A 13,603-nucleotide genomic window follows, 5' to 3' on the forward strand; every position below is an offset into this window, starting at 1 on the left:
CTGTTTCAAACAGTCCATAGAGACAGCACAGCCATCATAAGTAGCACAGGAAGTGGGGATATATGTGACTCCTGGACAGTTATGGCTAGTATTTTCTGTACAGAAAGAGGATGCCCTTCTCAAGGTGACTACCAAAATGTTAAAAAGAACCTATAACAATATCACAAATAATAAAATTACCTAAGACACATCTAAATCCCTTAACTGTAGCAGATTAAAAATGATATCAGAAGACAAAAATCATCCAAGTGCAAAAGCAGGTAGCAAAACTAGCACATTTCTGGGTACAGGCTGGAGTACAACCTGCATTCCTGCCTGCCTCTCCTGTGCAGTTCAGTTAAGACTCCCCGGCATGGGGAGATACATAAGGATTGTAGGGAACAACCCTCTCGTCCTCTGGATTTTTACTTCTGTCCCATTTGCCAGAACATTCAGCCATTACTAGTATAGATGATCTTCAAAGGTGATACATGATGGGCAAGAAATCTGCCAGGGTTCCAGGAAAGATTTAGATACAAGAACATTTCTGAATTATTATAAGCAACTTCTGTTCATAAGATTCAACATTACAGTATTTTTTTTTCTTTACAGGGAAGATGGAGGAATACTTCACCATGTCTGTAGTGTATGGTAACAAGGCACGAACATTTTAATTTCCTGCTATGTCAAAGGACTCCTTTGGGCAGAGTAGAAATCCAATAAAGCAAGCTTTAGAACGCATTACTGTTTTTCAGGTCACCAATACCTGAATGTTACTGCAACGTTGGATTCAGGGCTTTTCACTCTTGCTGACAACCTTAGCAAGTGGTTATTGAATAATGCCCATGTATAACAGGAGAGTGAGAAGCAAATATCTAACCCTAAAAAATGTAGACCGCTTTAGGGAACATTGACTTTGGGAGACATTCCCAGGCATGTGGAAGAATACATGCAACTGAAAAGGCAAAGTACATGTGTAGTAAGAACTAATTTTTCAATCCCTGTTTAGGTTTTTATTAGCAGCAACCATATGCATAGCTTACCAGTATATATTTAACTAAATCTAAATGGATGGTGGAAATGACTAAATACAAATACACAATTCTGTCCAGCCAGCAGCATATTCACAAATAAAAGATATCTATCTTCAGTTGCGTGTATACATAATATTTTAACATGAGATTGCATTGCTTGTTTTCCCCAGAAACAAAGTGGGGACTGAAACGATATCTAAACTTGGCTACTTTATTCCCCCACCAACATGCAGTTGTGACTTAAATGACGTAACATTTTGGATGCTTCAGAACAGATGTTTTGGATGAAAAAGCTAAGGTACCCTTAATTAAGACTAATTAAATTAAAAGTAATTAAAATTTAAAACTATGAGACTTTTTTAAGAAGCAATTTTAAGCAGAGGTTTAAATTATTTCTGCCCTGCTTACTTTACCAAAAGATCCGACTGGTATAAATACAATTATTTAACAAGAAGCCTTCTCCTGCTTTTTTTTATTTTTATTAAGGTTGAAATCAAACAGAAGGCTGCAATCCTGGGTAGTCACAGATGAAGAACATGTGCAGCAAAATGCCTTTTTTTCTTTTACTGCAGCTATCACTCTGCTGAGCAGCTTGTAGGTTGTGCAAGGTGATCGGCTGCAGCAAAAATACTCTTAACATCTCCAGCTAAGCACGTGCTCCTCCCACACCTTCACTTGCCTATGTATCTCCAGGGCTGCAATCAATGGGACTGTTCACGCATAGTTTATCGCAAAATTGATGCTAATATTCTAGATGCTAGCAATGCGACATATTGCTCACAAACGTTTATTTAAAAAAAAATTTAAAAAGCTTTTAGGTGTATCCATTGCAATAAAGTTCCCATTTTGCCTACTGGTTTGACCTAACTTCTAAAGACTCCCAGAAAACATTTTGGAAATATGTTGTCATCCAGTCCAGCAACAAGGCATGCTGGAACATGAAATGTGTTTGATTACTAATTCACACACAGCGGTCCATTTCTTCCTCAAACCGCAGGTTCATTCTGCAATTGTAAAATATCTTTCTACATTTTGTTCCTGCTGAACTCTTGGTATATTGTCTAGCAACTGCTATAGCAGAAATTCATATTTATCAGTAAGATAATTCCTTGTTTTAAACAGCAGTGATTCTCTCTGGAATTTTAATGAGTCTATCATAAAAATGGACACAGAGCTTGAGAGCTGGACAACCTGAAAACGATGGGTTAATGGATGTATAGAGCCAATAAAGTATATAAATGAACAGTACAGTACCCGGCCTCTAAGAAGTTCATAGGCTGTAATGCCTAATGACCACCAGTCAACAGCATAGGAATAGCCAATGGGTTTTATAGAACTGAACATCTCGGGTGCTGGGGAAAAAGAGAAAGTTGTTATTTGCTTTCGTTAGGAATCTTACAGCAAGATTATTGCCTTTGCTTCCATTGATGTAAGAATATATTCCAAATGTCCAAATGGGGACAGACCCTTTGGGGGCCATGGCTGGCTGGCTACTGGGCCCACCAAGTCAAGAAGGGCTTCCTGATTTGCCTGGGCAACAGTGAGCTATGGGAAATGAACTAAAAGAAATGGGAGCTGAGAGAAAGGCTGCTATCTAATGTGTGTATCTAAGCCTTGTGGAATGCCTTGCGAAAACGGGACATCAACAACTATTTTTATTTCTGTATTAGGATTTAGTCTGCCTCCTTTTTAGTTTTAAGCTGTTAAAATAGCCTTATTTAACAGCTTAAAACTAAAGAGGAGGCAGACTAAATTTGTATTGTTTTATACACTACTGTATGGGCTATTTTTAAATGACGCTTTACTTATACTGACAGTATGATTAGCTACATTTGTTCTTATTTTAAAAAATAATTTAATTTTTTACAAAATGTTATCACTGTTCATTTGATATTTTTTGAACTGTTTTGGGGATAATCTCATGAAAATGTAGCCTACCAATAAACATGATGATGACAATAATCATCTCCCTGGCTCTGGTGTGTTTTGGGGTGACATTTAGCTCTGATTCCTATCCTGGTCCCTTAAGTCAGTTTCTCTGACTCAGTCATTAGCTCCCCGTTCCCATTCCCCTCTTACAGCTGCTTATGGCTCAGCCCTGACACTTTATTTATCAGGAGGAGTCAATATTTTGCTTTTCGGAGAGATACACCTTTAAACATCTATCGTCAAACACGTACACCAGAGTTCTTTAGGTTTTGCCTTCTAGAGCAAGGAACAAATGCATCTCAAGTCTGGTGCACATGCATCTAAAAAGTTATGTCCATACACTGCCAATATACTTCTTCCCTTCCATACCTCCATAATAATCTATTAATCAAAGAGCCATTTTTGCTGAACGCGTTTTGAATTTTGACCATATTTATACCAATTGCAACCAAGTTCACTGCAAGATAAGAATTCTATTCTACCATCATAATTTACTTTTCAGCCATTGTTATGATCAGTTTACTAACTACTTTAGAAGTGTGTGGCCATCAGGCTCTGACAGAGAATGCTTTCCCTTTGGAAGTGTGCGGGAAAAGCTTTACTGTGCCAGTAAAGTTTCACCTGTTTACTCAAGCATTTTTAGTGCATTTAATGAGTTAATTGACATGGGGTGAGTAGCCCACTCTGAACTTTCTTCCACCTGCTTCTACTGTTCAAACTGACTTTATGGTTTATGAATTTTTTAATGATTTATTGTCATTTGTATTTGGATCACGACTCATTGTGAACAATCGCAGAATACAAATATCCCCAGCAAATATATGAACAAATATAGAAGGCAAAAAAGTATTTTCAAGCAATGTATTATTGGGAGTGGGGAGATACTTAAGCAATGATATTTGGAATGAGAAGGGGGTGGTATAAGCACAAAGGTTTTCCCCTTCCTCTGTGAATGTTCTCATTGCCCTCTAACTAAAAGAGAAGATGAAGTCGGCATGACATCCTTCTACTTTTGTCACCTAACCAAAACTACCATCAAGAAAATGAGCTGGGAGAATTCTGCCATGTTCTTGAGGTTCAGAAGGGCACTGCACAAATGCATGAAGCACTGGGGAACTGACTCACCATGCTTACGTTCTCTGGTTCTGTACAAGTTTTTACACTTATGAATCACAATTTCCAGGTCACACTTTGGCTGACTGCTTGACGCAGATGGGTTGCAAATGCACAAATACCTATTGATCTATCGATATACAGTATATATGCATGAAAGTCCCTCTCCTGTTCCCCCTTGATCACAGATAAAATGCTTGTAGCTGCTGAGCAGATGCATGCATTATAACCATCAAAACATCATTTAATATTGTTAAATGGAAGTGGCCTAACTTTTGCTTAAGTGCTGGGAAGGGAGATACTAACTCTGGGGTCTGACCCATAGAAATGGTGCCCTCCTGAAGTGGAAGACCGTGGCTCCTTAAGCTTGGACCTGGGAGACCAGGATTCAAATCCCCACTCAGCCATAAAGTTCTTTGGGCCACTCACAGTCTCTTAGCCTAACCTACCCCGCAAGGTCGTTGTGAGGGAAAAAAGGCAAGAGGGGAAACCATGTGACCACCTTGAGCTCTTTGGAGGAAAAGTGGAATATAAGTGTAATATTTATAAGCAAACTAGCATTCAAAATTAAAACAAACATGGAAAACATACAACCATATGAAATAAGTGATCAAAGGGAGGGTACCAACACACAAACCCCACTACCTCAGGCAGCCAAGTTAAACAGACAAGTTAAACAGACAATGGAAGTGAGCACTTGTTAAATTCTCAAAGGGTATGTAATAAGTTCATTATATTTCTTGGTAACCAAAAAACAGGGGCAGTCATTTGAGGATGATGCATCAATATTCTGCATATCCGTTTATATTTCAAAGGCTTCTCCCAGTCTCATGTGTCAAGCCAATGGGCTGGGCCACCTTTTATCATCTCTATAGGGCCTGCCCACCCAACTGCAGCATACATCTCACACAAAAAACCCAAGAACCAATCATGCAATTTTGCCCTACTCTCTTAAGATTTTAGGCACCTAGGCAGCAATGAGATGGGGTTGGAAGAGGTGGAACCAGTATGCTGGTTCCAGGTATTAGGCTGGATGGAGTCTCTTCTAAGCTGGACCTTTTCTTCTTAAAAAGAAGAAGGAGAAGCAAAACTGTTTTAATATCTGGACAGAATTAGAATTAAAATGCTCAGAGCACAACCCTAGAACAGAAGGTATTACCAACAGAAGTAAACTGTGCCTTAATTTTTAGCTACTCACCCATATATGGTTTAGTGCCAGCAATAGTGGTGACCTGAGTGTCTTTTGTTATCACGGTGGCAATATTGAAGTCTGTGATATGCACATGTCCTAAGAGAGAGGTAAAGAAACCATTTTTTACATGAGCATCTCACATCTACATAACATTCCATTCTGGCATGGCTATTCATTTTACTATATATGATTACAAGTAAACAGGCAGCAAAGAGTATCAATCATTTGCACTATGTCCTTTGAATTTGCTCTCTTCCCTGCAACTTTTCCTATTAAACACCGAGGCCCCAAGGCAGGAAAGTGCAATGTGATTGCACAAGCCAACACCTATCAACTCCCTTACTGAACAGCCAGGGAGGAAAGATAATAAGTACCCTGGCTGTTGAGCTGGCAAGGTGCTACAATAAAAGCAACACAGTAAATCCCTAGGCTCAGAGGTCCACGTCCGTGGCACTGCTGATCAGAAATCAAAGCCAAAATCTCGCCCCAGCTGAAGCAAATGAGTACTCCATTTGCTCAACGGAAGAGTGAAAATGGGATTTATAAATAAATTGTGGCAGTAGAAGCAGTGATTCCTTCAGGGGAATGTTTCCCATGATCACCTCCAGAATACTTCAGTACCTATTGTGGCTATACTGCAAACTGCTCAAAGATGGCCAGACATCACACTCTGCTATGGTCCTCTACCAGCCATGGTGCTGCAATGAAGTTTTTTGGGTGAGCAAATGTACCCACTTGGTACTGCTGATGCCTTTTTTTGCATTATAACGGTCTTTCTCAACCTTGGGTCCTCGGATGTTGTTGGACTACAACTCCCATCACCCCCAGCTGGCAGGAACCAGTTCAGGGATGATGTGAGTTGTAGTCCAACAACATCTGGGGACCCAAGGTTAAGAAAGGCTGCATTTGAAGCATAATCTCAGCAGACGGGGAGAATGCTTTAAGGGCTATTGTCACCTGCAGTATGAGAAAACCATGAGTTATGATGCCAGAGTACATCTGACATGCGCCCCCCTACCCAGCAACTGATTTGGCAAGCAGCACATGCATAGCCTGAACAATCTTAGAGAATCAGACACCATGGTGTCCCCTTCCTTGTGGCTGTAGAGTGAAAAAGAGAAAAGAAAAGGCAAGCCCAAAATGACTCCTCAGAGAACTCTTAAGAAAGGAGGCAGTGAAAGGCCAAGGCAATATTCCATCCTTGCATCACTTTTCATTTCCTCTCTATTGCTCTCCTTTCCCTGCGGGAAATTGCATTAATAAAATAATGAATTATAGATGCCATTATTTTTATTCAACCTTTGATATTCTTTGGGAAAGAAGCAGGGAGATGGCATTTTGGCTGTCTTGTTTGTCAAAAGTTAATTCTTGAAATACAACCCAAAGTTTCTAAAAAAGCAGAAGTAATTGGAATAGTAAACTGTAAAACTGAACTATTAAAAGAAGCATGTTATGGGGAACACCTCACACAGAAATATCTTAACTTTTAGTATTTTGAGAAGAAGCTTGGTGTAGTTACTACCACACATAAGATGTGAATATAATTTTCTGAGCAGCACCATAAATAATTGTGGATCCAATTTGGTTTTAGACTCTAGAGTTGATTAAAAAAACTTTTTAAAAGCCTAAATAAAAATGCAGTTAACATTAAACTACCAAAACAGAATGAAAAAACGCAAGGTGTTGTGCATGTTAAAGAAATGTTTGAAAACATGATATTCATCTGCAAATGCTGACAATCCCTGACTAATTTTGTTAATGGTGAAAAACTTAAGAGATATTTCATCAGTGAAGCACAGTTAACACCTGGACTAAAATATATGTATATTTAGATAGTAACGAAATTTATCTGGGATTACCAGCATGCAGATGTAAATGTCAACAATCATTAAATTGTGGACATTCAGTAGAATGGTATGAGACTTTAAAAAATGTTTACCAAGCAAAAGTAAGATCCCCCCCCCAAGTGAAATGAAAAGCTATGAACTCCCCCCTGCCCAGTCCCCTTTTTCTGGGGATACTCAAGGGTATGCAGTGCCAGAACCTTCCCCCCAAATGTTCAAAGTGTGGCACTTACTGTAACAACTTCAAGGTGAGTACTGACACCTTTTTTTCTAACCCCTCCCAAAAAAACCTGCCTCCGCCCAGCTGATCCTGCCCATTGAAGTCAGCCTTAACATAACCTCTTTCTCACACAAGCTGCTTAATGAACATTCAGCCTGATTTGCTTGCAGGGACATTAGATGATTATTTAAAGAGAGAGAGAGAGAGAGAGAGAGAGAGAGAGAGAGAGAGAGAGCATCCATTCCTATTTATTTGTGGGGAGTTTAGATGATGCTGCATCAAAGGAAGTGTCATTTCACACTTTCCAGTGTGTTTTCCCATCACCTTCCTTATTGCAAAAAAACCCAGTATTTTGGAGAAGTGGGCTTGTTTCACAAGAGCTCCAAATCAGCCTTAATTATGCAACCTGAATTTGCCAGGGGGTGACTGAATCCCACCCAAAAACAGAGACAGTCTGGAAGCACCCACAGTTTGGCATAAATGTTTGGCAACAGATTGAGCTTGAGTTTGAACGACCATTCCCAAGGAGAGAGCAAGTCACTGGAAAACAAGCACAATCGTAGCGGTCTAAATATAGATAGAGATGCTGCTAAAACAATGGCTGAGGGGAAAACCAAGAACAAAATTGAACTATAGGTAAGAGGCTCTTTGCACGCCTGAGTGGAACCACACAACTCTCCTGCCATGGTTGGAGAAACACACAGAGAAATTGCAAAGAGGAAATAGTCAGAAGGGCATGGATTTCAAGGGCACGTAGAGAAAAGACAATTCCAAATAGAATTCTGATGCTGTCCCAAATGCATCAAAAATTGAAAAGCCTCTGAAGCAGTTCTTTTCAACTGTCTTCCTTGAGCCCAAGCCTATGACTGTAATATCTGTCCATTCTCCAAAAATTATAGCATTTAGACACATATTAACATCAATGGAAGTGCGAGTTCCTCCTCTTGAATTGTTTCTTAATGTAAAGTTATCAGAACATTGCCCGTTCCTCGCCTTCTCAGAGTGCCTCAGTCTACCACAGAGTGGACTATTCTGGGAAACAGCAGAGAATAGCTCACACAATATCCACACCTTGTGGAGGCAAAGTAGGGAATTTACTCTGTATTTAAATGGTGTGAGAGCAGCATGACAAGGAAGGTGCTCTTGAGGAACCTCTTCAGAAGCACCTAAACCATGGATGTTGCTGGGCTCCAACTGCCGTCATCCCTGGCTATTGGCCATGATATCTATAGTGGATATGAGTTTGAATTCAACAACCTTTGAAGGACTCCAGGTTCCCTACCCCTGGCATAAATGGTTTTCACGTGAAAAATGCTTCCATGACCCAGTGATCTCATGCATACTGGAATGAAACCGCATTGAACCTGCATAGGGTGGGAGTGTTTAAAAAGGAAACTTGCCTTCAAACAGGCTGCATAAAACTTTTGCACATTCCCGGGGGGGGGGGGGGAAGCAAGCAAGGAGGAAATGCTCTGCAGCTCAGCATCCCAAATGCACCCATAGTACTCTCCAAACACATTTCCCGTTATCTCTGATTGCACAGCTATGTTGCACTGCGGTGCGTCTGAAACACTGAGCCACAGCAGGTTCTCCTTCAAAAGCATCCAAAATTAAAACCTTATTCTACAGAGGAAAACATGATTGTTGTTCGTGATAAATTTATCAGCCTGGTTCAGACATAGTGCTAAGCCAGAGAAACTTGGTTATGTATGGGGCGGCTTATCAATGCTGTCAATAAATAAATAAATTTATGACTCCACGCCACAGTGAGCTTCGTGTTCACTGAGTCCCTGTTCCTCTTCCCTAGAAAGACAGGAAGGTGACACGATGGGCCAGATTATTTGTCCAGTTAGTATTGCCTATTCTGACTGGCTGCAGCTCTCTAAAACCTCAAATACAGGCCTTTCCCATCACCTGCTACATGATCCATTTAGTTGGGGTTATGGGGAATGGAATCCCAGACCTTTAGAATGCAAAGCATATATTCAACCACTGAGCTTTGGCCCCGCTTGAATCCATCACACACAAAGAAAAACTGGAATAAAAAGGTTCCACTTTTGGTTTTGAATAAATCATAGTTTCTCACTCAGAAATTGGTGTGACTGGTTCCTACTATGAATAACAAACCAGATCCTGAAACCATCAATTGATCCTGGCAACTTTGAACTAACCTTTGTGAGATAGTTTCCCCGTGTTCAGACATAATGGTAAACTGGGGTTCATTCAAAACTAAAAGTGGATGTTTTCAAACTCCTCTCCTGGCACATAAAAGAAGAATGGTATAGCATGCAAGAGGAACCTCTGAATGAGGCCATCATTCTAGTTAAAAGCTGGGTCACAAGGTGCAGATGAAGAAAACCTATACTTAACCTGGCCTGCTGTCGAGTTCTCTGTCATTCATGCTTTAATTCAACAGAAGCACAGAGCTAAGGTAAGACATATATTTTTTGCCTCAGCCTGCTTTCCATCTCGCAGTGACATGGTGGCTTCCTAAAGCCTGCACTGCTCACCTAGGAGACAGTATTTTGCTACAGGTTTGCATGCGTGAGGATACTATTATAGTAAGAAACAATTGGCTCTTACCCTGTTCATCCAGCAAGATGTTATCAGGCTTTATGTCCCTAAAATAAGATAAAATAAAAGATGGAGAGAGAGAGAGAAAGAGAGAGAGAAGGTTCCAGTAGTAGTTAGTATTACATCGGGGGGGGGCACTTACTGCAGCATGATCACGTTCCTCGTAAAAACTGAAGGACACCCAAATCACTCTTAGCAATCTATAGAATGATCCTCAAGTCCTTCTGTTACATGCCAGCCACTGATTGTAATCATACCTGCAGTTAAAACTCTGTAAAATGAACAAAAAACTGTCTGGAGCCCATATGTTCCATTTAGTAATACAGGGACAACTTCTGATCTTTCACTCAGGGTACAATCAACTTAATTTGTCTACAAATAACTTTTTAATTGCCCATCAACTTCCTCAACAGCTGTAATGCATTGCATAAAGTGCTTCTGGCCATGCCCTCTACTGAGCAACATTATTTCCCCCTTCTCGTTCCTTTCCCCTTATTTCTTTGTGTGAAGCCTGATGAAGAGTTCTGTGACACTTGAAAGTGACTGCACTACTTTTTAAAATAGTCCTTATAAAGATATTATACTACTGTCCATGTTTGGATTCTCCCCACCACCACCAATAGAACTGCTTGCAGTTGTCTCCCCCACTTTGTGGTTGAAATGCCAAAGAGCCCAGTAAACATATGAGGCCATTGATTTATTAGTCCTGTTAGCAGAAGCATGCACAAGGATTTCTGGTAGTGCAACAAGGCTTCTCCCATGTCTTTCAAATATAGCACTGGGGGAGTTGGAAGAACCCATAGAACGGGTGTGCAGGGGGAGGAAAGAGGAGAATGTTCTGTTGAACTGAAATGCTTGTGCTGAAAGAATATTTACCTTAGCACAACAATGAATTCCTCCCATGGCTAATAAGATTTGCAAAGTGTTAAAATAGAATATATTGGTGTAACATTATTGAACATTATTGGTTGAATCCAAGGTGCCCATGCAGTTCCCCTAATGGAACAGGACTTCTCCTTCCTCTCCTTACACACCCTCAAAATCTACTCTACAGAGTCTTCCAATCTGAAGACTATCCGAAAAAAATGGCAACAGGAACTGGGTATTACCATCCCAAATGAAATTCATGCATAATAATCACAACACACTCCTTCTCCCCCAATGTTACTGTCCAAACCTAAGGTTTGCTATTTCCCTTGAACATCCTGATTGTCTTCTGGGATAACTAATGTAATCCTGAGTATAAACTCCAAGTCACTCTATATATTATAGATTACTGTAAACACTAGAGCACCTTTTCCTTTTCAATTTTGCATTTTTTAAATATCCTTTCCCTTTCAGTGTTTTAGAAGTATGACCCAGATAGGCAGACAGAGAGCTCCATCAGGATATGGAACCCAATTTCACTGATTTTTCACTTGGAACAAACACGGCGGGAAACACAACTTCTATTGGCTTTGACTTTTCAGCTGCTTTCCTTAATGCATCAGGCTCTTTTTCCCAAAAGCAAAGTACCCTTGGCAAGACATTTAGGACATGCTTAGTCCATTGAAAGCACTTTTACAACAATGAACAAAAGCTTCTATCATGTAAGGTGCAATTGCAGGAAGACTGTAATGGCAAAAAAAGTTCAGTGTTCTTTTTGAACTTATTGATTGACATACTTCCGTCTAGGCCACCTCCATGACAACATAATCTACGTTCTGGATGTGACTTCTACATCTTCTTTTAATATGCGAATGTTGGTACTCACCGTGATAAGTTCCTTATCTGTAGGGAGAAATATGATCCTATGTGGGTTGTCACTACCCATCTCACCACTGGCAAGAAGTAATTTTTTTTTTAAAGAGTTTATCTAACTTGTAAGGGATGCAGGTGGCGCTATGGTCTAAACCACAGAGCCTAGGGCTTGCCGATCAGAAGGTCGGCAGTTCAAATCCCTGCGACTGGGGGAGCTCCCGTTGCTTGGTCCCAGCTCCTGCCCACCTAGCAGTTCAAAAGCACGTCAAGTGCAAGTAGATAAATAGGTACCGCTCCACTGGGAAGGTAAACGGCATTTTTGTGTGCTGCTCTGGTTTTGCTAGAAGCAGCTTAGTCATGCTGGCCACATGACTCGGAAGCTGTCTGCAGACAAACGCCGGCTCCCTCGGCCTATAGAGTGAAATGAGCGCGCAACCCCAGAGTCATCCGCAACTGGACCTAACGGTCAGGGTACCTTTACCTTTATCTAGCTTGTAATACTCATGAAGGTGGAAGGCGAAGGTCAAATGGCCACCCAGAGGAGCTCAGGTACCAAGTGCTGCCAATGAGATGGACTGCGATTCCCAATGACACCCCACATAGGACCCCCCACATACCACCTGGTGAAGCAGATCCTGATCCCACCTGCCAATGATGATGGGGACATAGACATACAGACATCATTTTATTTGTATGCCACCTTTCCACAGTTCAAACCACACTCATGGTGACTTACAACATGAAAAAACCCCACATAACTACGACAAAAGTAGCCATAAACAGGAAGTAAAACATTAAAAAAATATAACCACACTGAACAATTTCCACATAAATCATAACAGGATCTAAAACAAAGATACAAAAAACCAACAGCAGCTCCCCAGTCCAAGATTCTATTCAACCTCTGCTTTAGCAAATGGAGTCAGTCCAGGCTCTGCCCTCCCCGGCCAGGCGGGGAAAGGCCTTCCAGGACTCCCAGCCAAGATGGGTGCCTCCCTTACTGCCAGTCGGCCCTACGATTTAATAGCTTTTGGGTTCTTTTTGTATTTCCCTTTTAATAATTTCTGTAGGCTTCCCCTGCCAGTGTAACAATAGATTCCCGGTACACCTGGTGTCTTGTGGGAAGCTTGTGAAATTCTGCATAAAAGCCTTGAGTTTACAGCTGAAATGGTTGTAACTCCTGGAGAGTTGCCCGATCTTTCCATTTCCAAGAGCAGCACTTATGTGTCTGGCTGTGGCTCTTGGGAAGGAGGAGCCGACCCTGGAGCATGAACCCTCTTCTAAGGGTGGGTAGCTTTGCTAGATCAGGAGCAACTGAATGCTGCCGCTGCCATGGCCAGAACAGAGGTACACAAGGGGAGGCCTTGTGCCCCTTGGCTCTGGATGGGAGGGAACACATCCTGGCCTCTGATGGGCACAGTGCCTCTGTGCATGTGCAGGAGATCCTGATGGCCCTGCACACATCCAGTGTGCCATTCCTTCCCCTTGTCGGACTTTGGGTAGGAGGAAAGGAGGACCTCTCTTGAGCCCTGTGAAAAACGGAATTACCCTTTGGGATGAAGTCGGGGTCTAATCACAGTGTGACAGGAGCCTTCTGAATGATACATGACTCCTCACAGATGAAAAGAGTTGATGAAAGAAGCATTTGACCAAGGAGAGAGAACCCCAGGGGTTCGAGCCCTGGCCCAGGCTGCTACCCATCTGTGGATGCATTGAAGATTACATTGCTGCCACCCCCCACTGCACCCCAAATCAGTGCATTTTAAGAGCAGCTGTCATAGCTACCGTATTTTTCGCACCATAGGGCGCACCGGACCATAGGGCGCACCCAGTTTTTAGGGGGGGAAATCAAGGAAAAAAATATTTTTCCCCCACAGCCCCAAAGAGCAGCGTACAGGCTGCACACAACCTCTCCCTGCCAGAGGGGTTGTGCGCAGCTATGGAAGAAGGCAAGGCAGCAAGCGGGATGGATCCCGCT

The 13,603-nt window shown here is 41.6% G+C and overlaps 1 protein-coding gene across 3 annotated transcripts in view; it reads right to left on the minus strand.

Moving 5' to 3' along the window:
* Positions 1–13,603, minus strand: part of STK32A (serine/threonine kinase 32A) — a 73,980-nt gene that overhangs the window by 15,705 nt on the left and 44,672 nt on the right. For all 3 annotated transcript variants that reach the window (XM_080997256.1, XM_080997257.1, XM_080997258.1), the window contains exons 6-8: positions 9,895–9,932; positions 5,254–5,343; positions 2,268–2,365 (exon numbers count right to left, since the gene is read on the minus strand). In XM_080997256.1, the coding sequence (XP_080853382.1) occupies positions 2,268–2,365; positions 5,254–5,343; positions 9,895–9,932 (226 nt within the window). The remainder of the gene's footprint in view (positions 1–2,267; positions 2,366–5,253; positions 5,344–9,894; positions 9,933–13,603) is intronic.

The sequence above is a fragment of the Podarcis pityusensis genome (assembly GCF_964106645.2).
Source record: "Podarcis pityusensis genome assembly, chromosome: 2".
Taxonomy (NCBI): Eukaryota; Metazoa; Chordata; class Lepidosauria; order Squamata; family Lacertidae; genus Podarcis; species Podarcis pityusensis.